This window comes from Haematobia irritans, chromosome 5, assembly GCF_050003625.1.
Source record: "Haematobia irritans isolate KBUSLIRL chromosome 5, ASM5000362v1, whole genome shotgun sequence".
Lineage (NCBI taxonomy): Eukaryota > Metazoa > Arthropoda > Insecta > Diptera > Muscidae > Haematobia > Haematobia irritans.
The window spans coordinates 137,202,603-137,220,479 of record NC_134401.1 but is presented as its reverse complement, the minus strand read 5'-3'; the positions used below and the strand labels follow the sequence as shown (position 1 = coordinate 137,220,479).

General features: G+C 35.2%; 2 protein-coding genes, 1 long non-coding RNA gene and 1 other non-coding gene across 5 annotated transcripts in view; 1 reads left to right on the top strand and 3 right to left on the bottom strand.

Annotated features, from left to right (window-relative positions):
- The window catches only part of MCPH1 (Microcephalin), a 33,574-nt gene extending 25,746 nt beyond the window's left edge, over window positions 1-7,828 (top strand). For both annotated transcript variants that reach the window (XM_075313739.1, XM_075313740.1), the window contains exons 6-7: window positions 3,332-3,550; window positions 6,224-7,828. In XM_075313739.1, coding sequence (XP_075169854.1) covers window positions 3,332-3,550; window positions 6,224-6,586 — 582 coding nt within the window. In that variant the 3' untranslated portion in view covers window positions 6,587-7,828. The remainder of the gene's footprint in view (window positions 1-3,331; window positions 3,551-6,223) is intronic.
- Window positions 7,829-9,463: 1,635 nt separating this feature from the next.
- eEF1alpha1 (eukaryotic translation elongation factor 1 alpha 1) lies at window positions 9,464-13,549 on the bottom strand. Its single transcript, XM_075313741.1, has 2 exons — window positions 13,393-13,549; window positions 9,464-11,437 (listed from the first exon to the last, which is right to left on the bottom strand). The coding sequence occupies exon 2, from the start codon at window positions 11,413-11,415 to the stop codon at window positions 10,024-10,026; it is 1,392 nt and encodes a 463-aa protein (XP_075169856.1). The 5' UTR covers window positions 11,416-11,437; window positions 13,393-13,549; the 3' UTR covers window positions 9,464-10,023.
- LOC142242178 (small nucleolar RNA snR61/Z1/Z11) lies at window positions 11,972-12,048 on the bottom strand. Its single transcript, XR_012724031.1, has one exon. It is a non-coding gene; the product is annotated as a small nucleolar RNA snR61/Z1/Z11 (small nucleolar RNA).
- A 1,854-nt stretch (window positions 13,550-15,403) lies between the features above and the next one.
- LOC142241339 (uncharacterized) lies at window positions 15,404-17,169 on the bottom strand. Its single transcript, XR_012723584.1, has 4 exons — window positions 16,839-17,169; window positions 16,360-16,773; window positions 15,967-16,295; window positions 15,404-15,902 (listed from the first exon to the last, which is right to left on the bottom strand). It is a non-coding gene; the product is annotated as an uncharacterized LOC142241339 (long non-coding RNA).
- Between the last annotated feature and the right edge of the window lie 708 nt (window positions 17,170-17,877).

The window sequence follows — 17,877 nt, the reverse complement described above, 5'->3', positions numbered from 1 at the left end:
TGAACTGATTTTTGTTTCAAAAATGTTCTCCAACATTCAAATTTCCATTTTCAACTTTTGGTTTTTAGATTTTAGTAACTTCCTTACTCTCTTGGTAAGAAGCTTATTTATGTTCTAAAAACTACACAATTTGGTGTAAAGTACATAGCTTATTTTCCGTTTATTTACTTTATTTTCTGTTATTGCTCTTTGTATGATTTATTCATAATTTTCTGTTAGCATTTTTATACCCTGAATGAACTATAAGAAAATATATAAATTTGATCTATTAGAATAAATGGTAGTTTGTTACTTTTTGAGCACCTGAACTCTATTATTTTCAAATTCCTAATGACCTTAAACATTTCTTAAATATGCCAAACCGATCGACGGGGCTTTCAATAATTAAAAAAGACTGGCTTGAAAAATAATGCAAAATTCCACATAAGTCGAATATTTACAGACGATTAAGGGAGCCAACGTGGTGCAATGGGTAGTGTGAATCCTTGCATGGGATTCACACTCAATTTCGGTTTCAGCAGAATACCAAAAAGTTCAACCGTGTTTTATAATCATTCTTAACTTTTCGTAGTGGTTTCATACAGTGGTGACATACCGTTCGAATTTTGCTATAAAAAATCCTTTTTAACTGAGCTTAACATAAAAACTGTCAACACTGATTTTTACGTGAATTTCACCTACTATGACCTTGTTAGTCTCACACAATACAGTCACTTTGCATGATCTAACTTAATGCACAGGATTTAGCGTCCTTTCTAGAGTTTTTGTGTAATAGTTTCAAAAGTTTTGATAACGATATATATACTAATTAATCTCCATAAAACAAACATACTCTTCTCGAATAAATCAACAGTATATGCGTTACGATCATGATGCTGCAGAAATTAACATAAAATATAAGAGGATGATTTGGTTCTGGGACAGCTAAGGTTTTAAATATAAACGTAATCCGAATATAGGTCCTGGTTCAAGAATTCGCAATTGCAAGACTCATAGTTTCTTAGATTATTTACCCAAATTGACTTATTGAGCTGTATGATTACCTTCAAATGGGGCGAGACAATTTATAAATGATTCCCCCTATATCTATATGACCTGTATGCCATCCTATTCCATGGTTAAATAATGAAATAACATTGCTCAGTCTTTAAGATGATTAATAACAGGTAATTTTCCATTTTAAGAATGTGGACACTTTGAGAAAAAATTTTAGCAAAGTCAATGCAAAATAGTTTCGGTGCTTCTTCGTTTTTAGTTAAGTAAATATTATTTTCAGAATATTAAGTTATTTATTCATTATGAGCTAAAAATTTTTAAAGGTTTGATCAAAAACCTCGTGTCTCTGAAAATATGAGACATGAACGTTTTTGATATAAAATGCTCAAATTGTCATCTCAAACCGATCTCGTCTTACGTTCACAAAGAAGAACACAGTGTTTTAGTTTGGATCACATGCCTTTTACAATAGATAGAATGATTGGACAACGAAGCTTAATTTCAATTCTCCAACTTATGAATTGTCTCCATATTTGTTATTTATACAATCCATTAATTTAAACCACCCAGCAAAAACTAGGTAACCACATCTCATTACAATTTACATTACCAGGAGTAAAGCTGTCATTACACATTGCATTACATTGCGGTGAGTTGTAATGACTAACTTGTAATGACAATTATAAATACTTCTCGGTAATTTTCGAATTGATATTCTCAAAATGTATTGCATGTGGCTGTTAATGACTTAATAAAATAGAATAAATGATGGTACCATTAAGTATAATTATTCACATTATTGAGCATTTAAAAAAACTCAAAAAGAATATGTTATGTAACGGTAATTCTGAAGATTTTTCCGTTAAGGAATATTCTTCACGAATATTTCATAATAATTGTGTTTTAAATTAATGACATTACCATACTATGTTTTAAATAAATGCTTTATTATACCTCATTCACATTACACTTTCAAAATCGACTTCACTAGATTTCAACTGTCATTTGCCTTATAAAAGGGATATATAAAATCCACTTTTAGTAGGTTTCGAACATTATGTGAATCTAACTCCCTTAAACGACAACATTTATTTCTATTTTAACTGTGAAATTAATTTGCCTGTAATCTTATTTAGATGATTTGTTATATTTTTGTTTATTTCTACAATATTCGTTTCTATTCAAGTAATGTTCATATTAAAGCATTACTCGCCATATTTTGGTCCATTGTAATCGGCTAGAGAAGTCAATATTTTCGAGATTTGGTTGCCTGAGACAATAAGTGGATATTTTGCAAACTTTGGTATATCTATGAATAAGTGATTACATATTAGGTGATTATATGCTTTAAAAGCACTAATTATTTCATGGCCAAAGGTATGCCTGGGGAGAAGTACTTGCCTCCTAGGACATGCGTAATCCGGAGCGATGCCAATTAATAAGTGGTTATTCATTTTTAAACAGGCTTACCTACAAGATTACCGGGTAATGAGAATTTTTGCTGGGCATGTACACAATAAAGAAATTATTGGTATAGATTTCGATTTTGAAATTTATTTTTAACGAAAGTAAATACACATTAAATATACATTAACATCGAATGCACAATATGCAAAATTATTGTAAAATTTGGAATAAAATGAAACCTCTCAAAGTGGACACCAATGGTCGCCTAAGTTTTGTTCACATTTGGGAGAGGTCATTATAAGTAACCTCTCATAATGACACCTCCCAAATGTTATAATAAAGCAAACGTCTCACGACAATTGTCTACTTTTGAGAGGTGTTTAGTTTTCACAGTGTGAGAGTATGTATATAAAATGTATGACTGCATTCTGCAAGTATACCATAATATAAGGAAACTATTGTGTTATCAAATTCCTTTTTATTTTGAATATGTTGAATTTGTTAAATATGTCCATAATAAAAACTTGAAATGTTTCTTTAGTCAAATCGTTAGTTGTATAAAATTTTATTAGAATTAATTCAATAAAAATAAACTATCAAAAAAAAAAAGGAAAATTATTTGATTGTTATTGTCTTTAGTATAAAAAGTTCCAATAATTTGAATGATTTGATTACTTATTTCATTGCGTGCCTTAAATTATGCTTTGATTTTCAACAGTAATTAATTTGGCTAATTTCATTTCAAGGTAACCAGCCAAAAGTTAATTGCTTACACCAAACGGGGAATATATCTTACCACCATCCAACTATCATACTTTTTCATGCACGCGAAAAGTATCCTCCATTAATTACTTAACATTAATCACTTAATTTCACCATCTTCATAATGTACATTTATACATCCTTTTTTGTTTATATTTTCTAAAAGGTTGTCAATAAATTGGCTCTGTTTAGCCTTGAACAAACGGTAACAGAAAATACCACACATTTGGTGACTTTAGAGGCCAGAAGGACGATGAATCTATTGCGAGCTATTGCACGAGGGCTGTGGATAGTGGATTATAATTGGATCTTAGATTCACAGAAAGCAGGCAAATGGCTGGAAGAAGAACCATATGAATTCAAAGATTTTTCGAGAGCAATAGAGGTAAGTTAGTTTTTTTTCTAATTACCATTATATTTGGCAAACAAAATGTGGACTTTGCAACAACGTTTTGTACAAAATATTCATGCCTGTTATGGAACTCACTGCTGTGTACACCACACAACAAACATTCTTTACACCTCTCAGAACGTGAGTTGTTCTGGCTCACATTCTTCACACCTCTCAGAACGTTTGTTGTTCTGGCTCACATGTGAGAACACTTTTTTCGGACTTTTGATCGAAAACTGGGGAACTCCCTGTTTAACTCTACGGGGTTTTGACTTTTTGTCCCTGAATTCCACGTACGACTGGCGTCTACACATATAATTCAGCACCCAACGTTTCACTCCTGCCGGTAGGGACGTATTCTCGATGTCCTCAAATAATGTGGCATGGTTGACCGTATCGAATGCTTTCGATAGGTCAAGCGCCACGAGGACCGTCCTATGACACGGCCTGGGCTGATTAAGTCCCTTATTGATATGTGTCGAAATGGCATGTAAGGCTGTCGTCGTACTGTGTACCTTACAGAATCCATGTTGATGGTGGGCAGCTGGAAAATTCTCCACAAGGCTAGGGAGGAGTAGTGCCTCAAGTGTCTTGGCTACTGGCGAGAGAAGGGATATCGGTCTGTACGATTCACCTTTACTCGAATCTTTGCCTGGTTTCAGTAGTGGAATCACCCTTCCCATCTTCCAGACATCGGGTATAATGAGTGATTCTAAGAACAAATTGAGGAGTCTGGTCAGGTACTCAACTCCCAGTATTCCCAGATGCTTCAACATTAGCATTGAAATTCCGTCGGGGCCCAGTGCTTTAGATGGTTTCGCGCTCTTGATGACACTGGTAACTTCGGCTGCAGTAAAGTGTGTTGTGTCGTCGGCTCGGAGACCACGTATGCGACGTGTGGCTCTCCTTTTCGCTCTATCACTCTCGGGATGCTCGACAAACTGTCGGTTGAAGTATTTGGCGCATCTCTTCGGATCAGTCACAGTCACGTTGCCAAATGTGACTGAAATCCCATCATCTCTTGTAGCGGGGTTCGAGAGGGCTTTAACTGTTGACCACAATTTACCAGTCCCTGTGCCTAAGTTACATTGCTTCAGGTGCTCTAACCAAGTGTTCCGCTTGTGCTCGTCGACTATCTTACTAATCTCTAGATTTAGTTCTCTGATTCTAGGATCAGCAGGGTTAGCACGACGGCGTTCATCACGCTCGTCTGCGAGTCCCGCCGCTTCGGTTGGGAAGTTGGGCCTCACTTGGGCAATTCGACCAGCGGGTATGAAGCGAGCGGCTGCTGCGTTGATGATGTCCCGGAACGCCCTCTGGGCAACATAAACATGAGAGGGGGACGGGAGCTCACTGAAGCGGCGATCGGTGAATTCTCTGAAGCCTTCCCAGTTGGCTTTGTTTTGATTAATAAACGTCCTGCGTTCAGAGGTTATGAAATCGGAAGGTCGGTTGATGGTGAGAATTATGGGGAGGTGGTCCGATCCCAATGAAATGACGGGTTGCCAGGAGACGTCATTTATCAGACCAGTCGACGCTAAAGATAAATCTGGCGAACTGCTGCGGTCACCCATAATCCTCGTGGGGCCTCTTCGTTCACCGTGCAAAATGTGGAGTCATCTATATGCTCTGCCAAAGCTATGCCTCTCTGGTCATTACCTAGGAGAGAATGCCAAAGTTCATGGTGGGCATTAAAGTCTCCTAGAACCAATCGGTTATGCCCGCACAAAAGCCACTCAATGTTTGGGCTATAACCTGGAGCACAGCTACCAACCGGCGGTATATACACATTGTATAGCTCTATCTCGGCAGCCCCAGACTTGACTGCTACCCCCATACATTCCATATAAGGGTCACTAGTGTCTGGCACAAGCGGGATAGGTCTATAATGCACGGAACGGTGTAATATGAAAGCCAGACCGTCACCTCCACTTCTCGTGCGATCCTTTCGAAGCACATTGTATCCATCACAATGGCGTAGGTTTCATAAAGTCCACGATCTCGCTAATCTTACCCCGGAGCCCGCTGCAATTAAATTGCAAAAACGATGCACTATCCGGAACTGGAACAACAATATTGGGTGTGAGATGCTGCGGCGGGGTATATTGTTGTACGGGAGATGTCGGGGGAGTCGCATAGTCAGACGACCCGCTGCTGCTATCGCTGGCAAGGCATCCTGCCACGTAGTCAGTATGACTATACTCCCGCAGCGATGTTAAGCCGTAGCAGTTCCGGAAGTGCACCCACTCCAAGCACCGCTTACACCTGACCGAAACCGAACGGTGGTGGATCAGGTTTCGGCAGACTGAACAATACCATGGTCCGGGGTTCTCCTCTATCCCGGCTCGGACCAACAGCAAACGGAGAAGGCTCCCCGGGATGCACCTTCTCCAACACAAAATAAATTGAGCAAAATTCATAAAAGCCAAACCTTTAAGCAAATTTGAACCATAAACTAACTGGAAACCGATAATACGTATAGTTTTACGTATTTCTTTCCATTTCATTAGCATAGCTGATAGGATATTTCTATAGAAGTATTCATTAACATAAATTTAATTCAATTTCCATTTTTCACATGATTTTTCATACTTTTTGGAAAAAAAGTTATAGTTCAAACTCTGTATTTCCTGTTAAATTAATTGTATTTTAATTTTTATTTTTTAGATCTGTCGTTCTGAGCGTCAAGCTTTCGGCGACAATTACAAGTGTGAGCTGTTCCAAGATTTAGGTCCTTTCTATATATCTGCCCGTTGTTATCCAGTGACGAAAAATGATATGTGCGAATTGATAAAACTGTGCGGTGGTCGCTTGGTCCATAGTCGCAATAACGCCCGCTATATTATTGGAGATACAACTCAAACGGTACCCGATAAAATATATGTAACGCCGTATTGGATTCTGGATAGCATATCCCAAATGCAAATAATGAAAATACAGAAATATTTGTGTCAAAGATCTGACGAACCTCCTCCGCCCGGTTCTCCAGCAGCTGCTGCACCAAAGGGGATCACACAGAATGTAAGCTAAGGAGCTTAAAAAATATTGGCAATATTCCTTTACATAGGAACGGAAAGATATAGATTCAATATTCATTGTTTAGATTTATTTTTAGAATTTAAAGAAAACTTGTTAAAACTTAAAACAACATCAAACTCATCACAAAATGTACCCAGCAAAAACTAGGTAATCACATCTCATTACAATTTACATTACCAGGAGTAAAACTGTAATTACACAGTGCATTACATTGCGGTGTGTTATAATGACTAACTTGTAATGACAATAATAAATACTTCTCGGTAATTTTCGAATTGATATTCTCAAAATGAAATGCATTTGGCTGTTAATGACTTCATAAAATAGAATAAATTATGGTGTCATTAGATATAATTCACATAATTGAGCATTTACTTAAAAAAAACTCAAAAAGAATATTTTATGTAACGATAATTCTGAAGATTTTTCCGTTAAGAAATATTCTTCACGAATATTTCACAATAATTGGGTTTTAAATTAATGACATTACCATATTATGTTTTAAATAAATGCTATTATACCTCATTCACATTACACTTTCAAAATCGACGTCACTAGTTTTCAACTGTCATGTGGCTTATAAAAAGGGATATATAAAATCCACTTTTAGTAGATTTTGAACATAATGTGAATGGGCTATTAGGTATATTATAACGTAATTCACGAAACCAACTCCCTTAAACAACAACATTTATTTCTATTTTAAGTGTGAAATTTGCGTGTAATCTTATTTAGATGATTTGTACATTTTTGTTTATTTCTACAATATTCGATTCTATTCAAGTAATGTTTATATTACAGCATTACTCGCCATATTTTGATACATTGTAATCGGCTACATTTGGTTGCCTGATACAATAAGTGGCTATTTTGCAATCTTTGGTATGTCTACGAATAAGTGATTACATATTAGGTGATTATATGCTTTAAAAGCACTACTTATTTCATGGCCAAAGGTATGCCTGGGGAGAAGTACTTTCCTCCTAGGACATGCGTATGTAAATGTAATACAGAGCGATGCCAATTAATAAGTGGTTATTGATTTTTAAACAGGTTTACCTACAAGATTACCGGGTAATGAGAGTTTTTGCTGGGTAGTAAAGAATATTTTTGATTATGCTTTTTATATTATGTTTCTTTAATCCAAAATATTTTAAATACAATTAACTATTGTATAATTTTTTATTAAGAAAATCGCAATAAATAAACGTCATTGACACATTTATCGCAAAATTTAGCTATTTATTTCAGGATATTAAAAACTGTAAACGGCCTCTTCGTTTTTAACATCGATATTTTTCTCTTGTAATGCTTCTAATATATAGTCCATAGAAACCCATTTCCAATTTCAAAAACATCACATTGAAATATGTAATTTGAAATATGAAATAAATAGTATCGGGATATCTAGCTATATCACAGAAATTATTATATCAATGCAAAATAGCATGGTCAAAATATAAAATTGAGAAGCTCTAAATAGGGTGATACATCTAAGATGTTCGAAAATATAAACCATATTCAGCATTTCAAAATCAAAATGTAAATTCAAACAAAAATTGCGTTCCTGCAAGGATATTCTCTAAAGGAATATCCTTTAATATGTTAAATTTTTGCTGGTCATGAACAGTTCCATATTCTTGAGAAAATTGAACCTAAAACAAACTTGCCTAACGGCAGACGGATAAAAAACGCTAATCTCGTGGGAGGCAACCGAAACATATTCATACGATCGATCGGCATTATTTAGTGCATCAGTTCCTTACTCTACCAAGCACCTCCTCGAAGAATGCTGTTAGGATGTAGACTACCACCGCTTCTAGTCAGAAATTTACATTGAATCTCTCTCTACCTCGAGAATTGGTCGTATAAATACATAGTAGGTGGTCTATATTCTAAAACCCTCCCTCTAAGAATACAGCATCATAGACTTGTGATTGTTACTATCATACATGGAAAATAATTTATGTACTTTGCCCCATACAGAGGATAAACGAAAATATTTCTCAACTAAAAAGGTCAATGTATCGAATAACGCCACTATTCGTTGCCGCAAATTGCTATAAATAAGACTCTCACTTGTTGCTCAAATACATACCCCACAGATGAATGACCTGCCACATAACAGATAAACTCTGCCTTTAGTTTTGCATCTTTATTTAACCATTAGAAAATAAGCAAAATACATTTATTCTTGAATATTTTCATATAAAACAAAAAACAGTGTACTTGAGAATATCTATTTTTGTTTTACGATCTATGGCTGAGATAAATGTAGTAAGAGTTTCTTAGAACATTGTTAGGAGCTGTGTATTTTTTGTACTTCAGTTATATTGCGAATAAATCGCCGTGTGTGGTTGATTATTTTCTTTGTACTTTTTTCGACAGTGTATAGTTATTACTGGGAGGAAAATAAGGGAAGTGCCAGCCAAAGGTGACTCCAAATGTAAACTCTTTGAATCCTTTGAATGCCGAAATTTTCTTTTCCAACGAAAAATCCAAAGCAAAAATCAAACAAAAGTAAACCAAATAATAAGAACAAAAACAGATGCCAAACAGAATCCAAAATCAAATCCAAACAAAAAGTCTACTACTCATCCTTGAATAAGGAAGACTAAACCTAGGAAAGGCGATTCATTCTTCCTTTGCCTTTCCTCCTTCCTTCCATCAATCTTCTCTTCAATCAATCTCCAATCAAGGGAATTCATTTTGTTTTTTGGAAAAATATAAATAGAGAAGTTTGTATTTGTTGTATCATTAATTTGTTTATAGACTAAAAACACACATTTTTGTGTTACAAAGATCTTTTTTACGATAAAATGTTTTTAAATTCATTTGCATTCTTTTAGTTTGAGAGTCTAGTAGACATTTTTTCAATTGTTTTGTTTTCGTTTATTTACGAGTAGTAGAGATGGAATGAATTCCAACATAAGATAATTATAAAAAAGGATTATTACAAATAATAAAATTATATAGTAATTAAATACATAAGAAGACTTAAATGCTGCTTTGCTTGGAGCCTTTGTGCATAATTAAAGAAAGAATGGATGAGTGTTCTTCCTCTGCCCAATGCCAAACCCCAAAAACGCACTGCGTTCATTGGAGGAGGACCATTGGAGTAGAAATACGAAAAGAAATTTGTTACTTCAAAAAAATATGTGGGAGGTGAACAAATGCATTCCTTTCCTGCGAAACTCTTTGCGATGGAAGCAGTTAAACTTTTCTTTAACCATTAGAATTAGCTTATGCTGGAACATCTTTACGTTGCTGGTTGTGGTGGTGGTATTTGTGGATGCGGTACCTCTATTTGTGTTGTTGCTGCTAGTTGTTGGTAATAAGGGAGGCTTGGAAAAGATGCAATTAACTGATTGCTGCTGATTTAGCAGCAAATGATGGTGTTTGTTGTTGGATTGTTCAGTGTAAAGCAGCTACTTCTTGCCCTTGGTGGCCTTTTCGGCGGCCTTGGTTACCTTACCACCGGAAGCATCCTTGAAGTTGACAGCCTTGATGACACCGACGGCAACGGTTTGTCTCATATCACGAACGGCGAAACGACCCAATGGGGGGAATTCTTGGAAGGCTTCAACGCACAAAGGCTTGGAGGGGACCAAGTTGACGATGGCGGCATCACCAGACTTGATGAATTTGGGGTTTTCTTCGGTGGTCTTACCGGAACGACGATCAACCTTCTCTTTGATTTCGGCGAATTTGCAAGCAATGTGAGCGGTGTGACAATCCAAGACGGGAGTGTAACCGTTGCAGATTTGACCAGGGTGGTTCAACACAATAACTTGGGCGGTGAAATCAGCAGCACCCTTGGGGGGGCTAGCCTTGGAATCACCAGCGACATAACCACGACGCAATTCCTTGACGGAGACGTTCTTGACGTTGAAACCAACGTTGTCACCGGGAACGGCTTCGGTCAAAGCTTCGTGATGCATTTCAACGGACTTGACTTCAGTGGTGATGTTGGCAGGGGCGAAGACAACAACGGTACCGGGTTTCAAGACACCAGTTTCGACACGACCGACGGGTACTGTGCCGATACCACCGATTTTGTAAACATCCTGCAAGGGCAAACGCAAAGGCTTGTCTGTGGGACGGGTGGGTGGCAAGATAGCATCCAAAGCTTCGATGAGGGTCTTGCCTTCAGCGTTACCTTCCTTACGTTCGACCTTCCAGCCCTTGAACCAGTTCATGTTGGTGGATGGTTCCAACATGTTATCACCGTGCCAGCCGGAAATTGGAACGAAGGCAACAGCAGCGGGATTGTAACCGATCTTCTTGATGTAGGAGGAGACTTCCTTCTTGATTTCTTCATAACGAGCCTCGCTGTATGGTGGTTCAGAGGAATCCATCTTGTTGACACCAACGATCAATTGTTTGACACCCAAAGTGAAGGCCAACAAGGCGTGTTCACGAGTTTGACCGTTCTTGGAGATACCAGCTTCGAATTCACCAGTACCGGCAGCAACAATCAATACAGCGCAATCAGCTTGAGAGGTACCAGTGATCATGTTCTTGATGAAATCTCTGTGACCAGGGGCATCAATGATGGTAACATAGTATTTGGAGGTTTCGAATTTCCACAAAGCAATATCGATGGTGATACCACGCTCACGTTCGGCCTTCAATTTATCCAAAACCCAGGCGTACTTGAAGGAACCCTTACCCATTTCTTGGGCTTCCTTTTCGAATTTTTCAATGGTACGCTTGTCGATACCACCGCATTTGTAGATCAAATGGCCGGTAGTGGTAGATTTACCAGAATCGACGTGGCCAATGACGACAATGTTAATATGAGTCTTTTCCTTACCCATGGCTGTTGGATTGGCTTATGAGCTGCATGTTTCATGTTGTGTTTGAGTGATGATGTTTTTGGTGTATAGTGTGATTTTGGATCAAATACATTGGGAGGTTGAAAGGTAACGAGCAAACGACAAGCAGGTGTTTTTTGGTTGGTACATGAAAAGGGAAAAACGAATTTGTTAGCAAATTTGTTTGGGTAGGATACTCTACTTTGCTACAGACTGGAATGGGAATATTTTTAATAAAATTCAGGGAAATTAACTAAATATATAAATATTGATTTTTTCAAATTTTAATGGGATTCTTTATAAAAACGAGACTTTTAAAAACGTTAAAAAAAAATTATGGATGGGCAACATAACCTCAACTTGATTCGACAGAGCAACGTGTTTTCTATAAACCACGTTTTTTTGACAATGAGAAAATAATATTTTAAGGTTATTTTTACGGTACAACAAAAAAAGAAAATGTGTTTGGAATTGGAAAAAAAACATGCAAAAAGAAATACATATACATTTTAATTATTTTCCCAGACTTTTTTTAATTTACATATTTGAGATTTTTTTAATTTCAGTGGGTTTTGGTATTTTTGTTTTCCTCATAGGTCTCAGTAGCAGAACTAGACAATTTGGTCATCATGTTAAAAAAAAATCTCAAGAAAATCACAATTGGTGGCAATTAAAAAAAAAATTAAGCAATTCGCACAGTAGAGTGAAGTAAAAAAGCCAGAGGGAAGTAATAAGAAATGGCAATCAACACAAGGGAGGTGGGATAGTCTTCAAACAAATCCCACTGCATGAGTAAGCAATGAAATTTCCAGAAGTTGTGAAACTCAATGGTATCTATTATAAATACGTATACATTTATTTTTACACACGTACACACACGTATATGGCTGTTGGCGAAATGGCGACAAGAAAAACGAGGTCGTTCGTGGTAGCACAATTTGAGAAAGAGAATATAAAAGAATTTGTTGTAATGCCGGATATAAATCATATGCCGGCACAGATAAGTCGCTGTTATACACAAAAAAGAGAATGAACGTACAACAAATAGGGGGAAAATGGCGTTCATGAGTTGTGTGTGTGAGTGACTTTTCCCAAACGTCATTATGGTGTTCGGCTTTCAAGCCTCAAAGATCGTTTAAATTCTTCTGCGAGCACCTAGAAACACGATGCTGCCAGCTTGTGTGGAGGAAAAGTACCCGATGGTTGAATGAATACGCCATCTTGGAAAATGAAACGTGTTTTTGATTGTGCGAATAAAAAACCAAGAATCATCATCGCGTTGCGATAAAACCCGATTTTATGGGCTTTGTTGCCAAGCTGAAGAAATTAGAAAGAACAGAATTTAAACTTTCTCTTGCAGACGAAAATATAAAGTATACACACACACACATGTAGAATGTAATTTGAACTTTAGATGACGCCATCTTTAAAACATAACCTAAAACGCCTTTCTTTTTATCCTCTCACACATGGTTTCATCAAATAAAAGGTGGGTTGAAAATGGCACAAAAACTATATATGTTACCGCCACATATTATAGGTGAATTTCCAAGTATTTCACACATTTAAACTTCCAATTACTAGGGCTTCGTTAGTCGGCATATGTTAACATAAAAAAATAATTAACACAAAGTGGGCGTGGTTTAAAGAATAAAGTTGGTGAATTGTGCAAAAACTAATGCATTTATTTATAATGCAGCTATTTTCTTGTAACTTTAACTTTTAATTTGTTTAACACGTTTCTTCTTAAAAATGCCACGTGCTTGCAGCAAGTCAGTTTTTTATTCACCATTTACTATAAACTTTTTTCCTCTCACACACACACTTTGTACTAACAGTTTTTTTTCGACCACATAGTAGAAACATTTGTTTATAATTATTGCCGCATTGTTTACTTCACTCTATTTTTCATTATAAATAGTTGAATTGCTTAATTTCTTTTTATTTTTACTGCATCACACACTTGCACAATTAACTTACTTTCCAAATAAATTGAACCGAGAAATCACAAAGTCTATGCTAATCCGGCAAAAGACCTGAACAAAGTGAACGAGGCACAAGTTGCAGCGAAACGACAAACCTCGGTAAGAGCACGCCACGTCAAATGTGTAGTAACGGCCACATAACTGCAACCAACTTTGCTAGTCAGGTGTAGTTACGTCGATATCAATATATTTAAATGTTGGCTGCAATGCAAATCGAGCACATTTTGAGACAAAATTGCCACATTTACCATTTTTACTTTTTTGTTTTTTCTACTTATTTCTTATCATATAAACTCCATTCCAGATACCATACAGACCTCATTGTTATACGTGATAGTTTTGCTTTCCCACCGCTAAAATGTAATACCTTATCATATTAGCAAATGTTTAATTCAATAATTTTCTGTTATTATTTATAATGGCGTTCACACCTTGGCTTTTTGATATATTTATTATCCCTTCATAACATTTCTTAAAAAAAGGTCCGATAACATATTTATTACTTATTACGCTTAAAATTGTATATTGGTGAACAATTTTTGACTTTCCAAATGGAATAAAGTCTGCCAGCATTTCAAAGTTCCATTTCATCCTTATCGCTACCACAGACTCTTAAGTGGCACTACAACAATCGCCAACTGTGATGGGGAAGCGTATCAAAAGGTACGAAATGTACATGAAAGTATTTTTCCATTAATATTAAGGCTGTTTTCTTTTAGCACTGGATGCAACATTTGTATGAGCTATCCAGAACATTGGCGCACTGGTGTTCTATCCAGAACATCACATCAGTGCAAGTCGCGCCGATGTTGCCAGATTGTGTTTGGATAAAGTGACGCTTCTTCGATTCACAATAGCAATTTATTGTGACTATTTTATCGAAAAACATGAAATTCAAAGTGATACAGTGTCATAAATAATCGCAGCAGTAAATATTTATTACTAATTGGATCATTTCATTCATTAAAAATGCAAGATTTCACTTCTTTTCTGTGATTGTTTTTAAACAGCTGATGACAGTGTTGCATATTTTTGGAGATGTCCTGGATAAAGGAGTACTCTGTTTTCTTTTAGTCCTGAACGGCTTAGCATATCCAGTGCTAAAAGAAAACAGCCCTATTGTTACAGGAGCCATTTTATATTTTGTGAAATACCAACTTCCCAATAGTGACGGCACTTTCGCGACGAGTTTGTTCACATCGTACACGACTGTTTTCGACTTGGTGGGGATTCTCAGAAGTGCCGTCAAATTCAAAAAAATTTTGATTAATTATCGGCCAAATTTGAGTCGAGACGAGTCGACATATTCAGCGGCAGCGTCTGGCAAAAAATGGTCCGTGATGACTGAAATCAGCGGCGCGACTGGAAGATGCATGAGCACTGTCGTCCGGATAAACTTATAGTCTGGACGGCGAAAAATCTAACAGATTTATCGACCACATTAATAATGCGTTTTACAGATTATCAGTTATTTCTCAAATTGAATTATAAGCTAACTCTTTGAAAAAATGTTTGAAAGCGTATTGAGTATAAGTGTGTCCAATCGATACGACAATTCATTGATGACTAAATAACCGGTAAATGTGTTATCGATCCCATAAACATGCAGCCGTATCAATTATGTCTTCGGACTTAACTTATAATGTGGCTAATATATGGAATATGTTCGACACGACCACTCCCAATAAACACAAACGTTTGAAAAATACTAAAATTCAATAATTTTTCAAACATTTTTTCAAAGGATTAGGGTAATATTCAAGTTGAGAAATTGTTGAGAAAATCGCGTTCTCAACAAAAAACAGACATTACCCTCAACAGTAAAATTCAACACAATAGCAATAATTTCTCAATTGTAATCCTCAAATTGAAATGCATCGCTACTCAATAATTTCTCAAACAGTTTTCAATGTGAGAAAAATAAAAAATTACCATTATTGCGAATACTTTCAAACCACAATTTGTATGAAAGTCAATCCTAGTTCTAACTGAAAGTCAATACTAAATTTCTAGGGATTTTGTAAATTTTATTATTTTTTTCGTTAACAAATATAATAATCTTAAAAATAACATTAATAATATATAAAAATAATAATATAATACCAATCAAAATGTAATTATCTTATTAAACGTATTAATAAATAAAACTATGAATACAACTTTAAATATCTTAAACATTTTTACATGTATAATTCCATTTCCTCCATAATGTTGGTGTCATTAATATGCTGGCAATTTGAAATAATTACTATCGAGGAACTTGCTGGCTTGTGTGTTAAAATAGATTCCAGCAAGAGGAAATCACAAAATATGAAATTGATGACGGGATGTAAATTGATGTAATGCACATTTTCATCCAGAAGTTCTTGATATAGGAATTGTTGCACTTTGGTTTAATTGATTGCACTTTGTAAGTTTTCTGAAAACTTTTCTTTGTTGTTTCCTTCATCGGTTTTTCATCGGCCAACATCTTCCAAGAATATACCATTCAATGATTTTAGTTTTCTGCAAAACAATCGAGTTTTGTGATTTCCATTATGTTTTCATTTCACTTTTTATTTTGACTTACCAATTTGTATTTCTTCCAACTGACCACGTACTTCGTGATTTCCTCAAGAACGTTGGTGTTACAAAATTGTTATTAAAATACTGGCAATTTTCAGGAACTTGATGACCAGATAATTGGAATAAATTTCCAGCAATTTCAATTCACAAAATAACAAATTAAACCGATGATGCACATTTTCATCCAGAAGTTCTTGATATAGGAATTGTTGCACTTTGTTTTAATTGGTTGCACTTTGTAAGTTTTCTGAAAACTTTTCTTTGTTGTTTCCTTCATCGGTTTTTCATCGGCCAACATCTTCCAAGAATATACCATTCAATGATTTTAGTTTTCTGCAAAACAATCGAGTTTTGTGATTTCCATTATGTTTTCATTTCACTTTTTATTTTGACTTACCAATTTGTATTTCTTCCAACTGACCACGTACTTCGTGATTTCCTCAAGAACGTTGGTGTTACAAAATTGTTGTTATTAAAATACTGGCAATTTTCAGGAACTTGATGTCCAGATAATTGGAATAAATTTCCAGCAATTTCAATTCACAAAATAACAAATTAAACCGATGATGCGATATAAATTAAACTATATCACATCGATAGTTTAATTTATATCGCATCATCGGTTTAATTTGTTATTTTGTGAATTTCGAATTATCATCCAGTAGTTGTTGATATAGAAAAGCATAAATACCAAGTTTTTTTGGTTGCACTTTGATTTATGGAAACTTTCTCTTCTCGATAAGCCACTACCATTTTTCATCGGCCAGCCTCTTAATGTGTCCAAGAATCAGCATCCAAATATTTTAGTTGTCTGCAAAGAGATTTGAGTTTAGTGACTTCCTTAAAGTTTTAATTTCGTGTTTTAGTTTTACTTACCAATTATTATAAGCAATTTCAATTGATTATTAAAAAATTTCCACATTTTTGTATTTCTTCCACGAACTTTGTTGTCAAAAGTAGTATTGAAAACCATGTGGTTTTTTCGTTGCATTTCAGGGTAGTGTTTTGTCAAAGTTTTCTCCAATTATCTTCAACACATTTTCAAAGTTTTCGTCAACATTTTGCCAAATTGGTTGTAATTCGCAAACAATTTGAAGATGAATTGAAGATGAGCTTTTTCAAGTCAAGTTGAATTTATGTTGAAAATGATATTTACCCTCAAACTGAAGAGGTGTTGCATTTGAAAAACGCTCATCCTGTGTTTATTGGGCTGTGGTCTTTACAAACACCGACATTCCGTCCGGAATAACTGATAGTCTGTAAAGCGCATTATTCAGAATGCCACATGTCATTCAAGTCAAATCAGTGTCGCCATGTGATTTGCGGTACACTCTTAAAAATCTGATAGAAGTTTGGACAGATTAATTTGTAAAACTGTTATGGATTTTATAAATTATATTTGTTTAAAATTACTGTAAATATGGCCACCAGTTTTTTATTAGTAACATCAAGTTATTAGAGTATATAATGCGGCTTTTGAAACAAGTTAGTGTACCCAATAAGGACCATTCATATGTATAAATATAGGATTTCATAAAAATATTGATTTTAGATCTGTACACTCATTAATTCCTAAATTGTTTGAAAAATGCTAATGCCACATATTTCACTAAAGCCGATTAAACCTATTTTAGTTCGAATTATTACGTTTTAAGAAAGTTTCCATGACCTTAATAATTTTTTGCGTAAGTTAGTTAAAATAACTAAAACAGTTTGAACTCAAATTTTTTTCCTTAAAACTTCGAAATTTTCTAATTTTGTGTCTAATAAATTTTCTTGAATTTGTCGAAGATTATTTACTTATTTTTGTGAAAACGACGTCAAATATGCGTTTCTAATTGTTTAGTTAAAATTTTCTAAAATTAATTAATTTTTTTTAAATTAATTAAAATTTTCTTTCAAGGTGGGTTCACTG

Excerpts from the sequence above, each read along its gene's own strand:
- eEF1alpha1 (XM_075313741.1), bottom strand. The coding sequence starts at position 11,415 with ATGGGTAAGGAAAAGACTCATATTAACATTGTCGTCATTGGCCACGTC.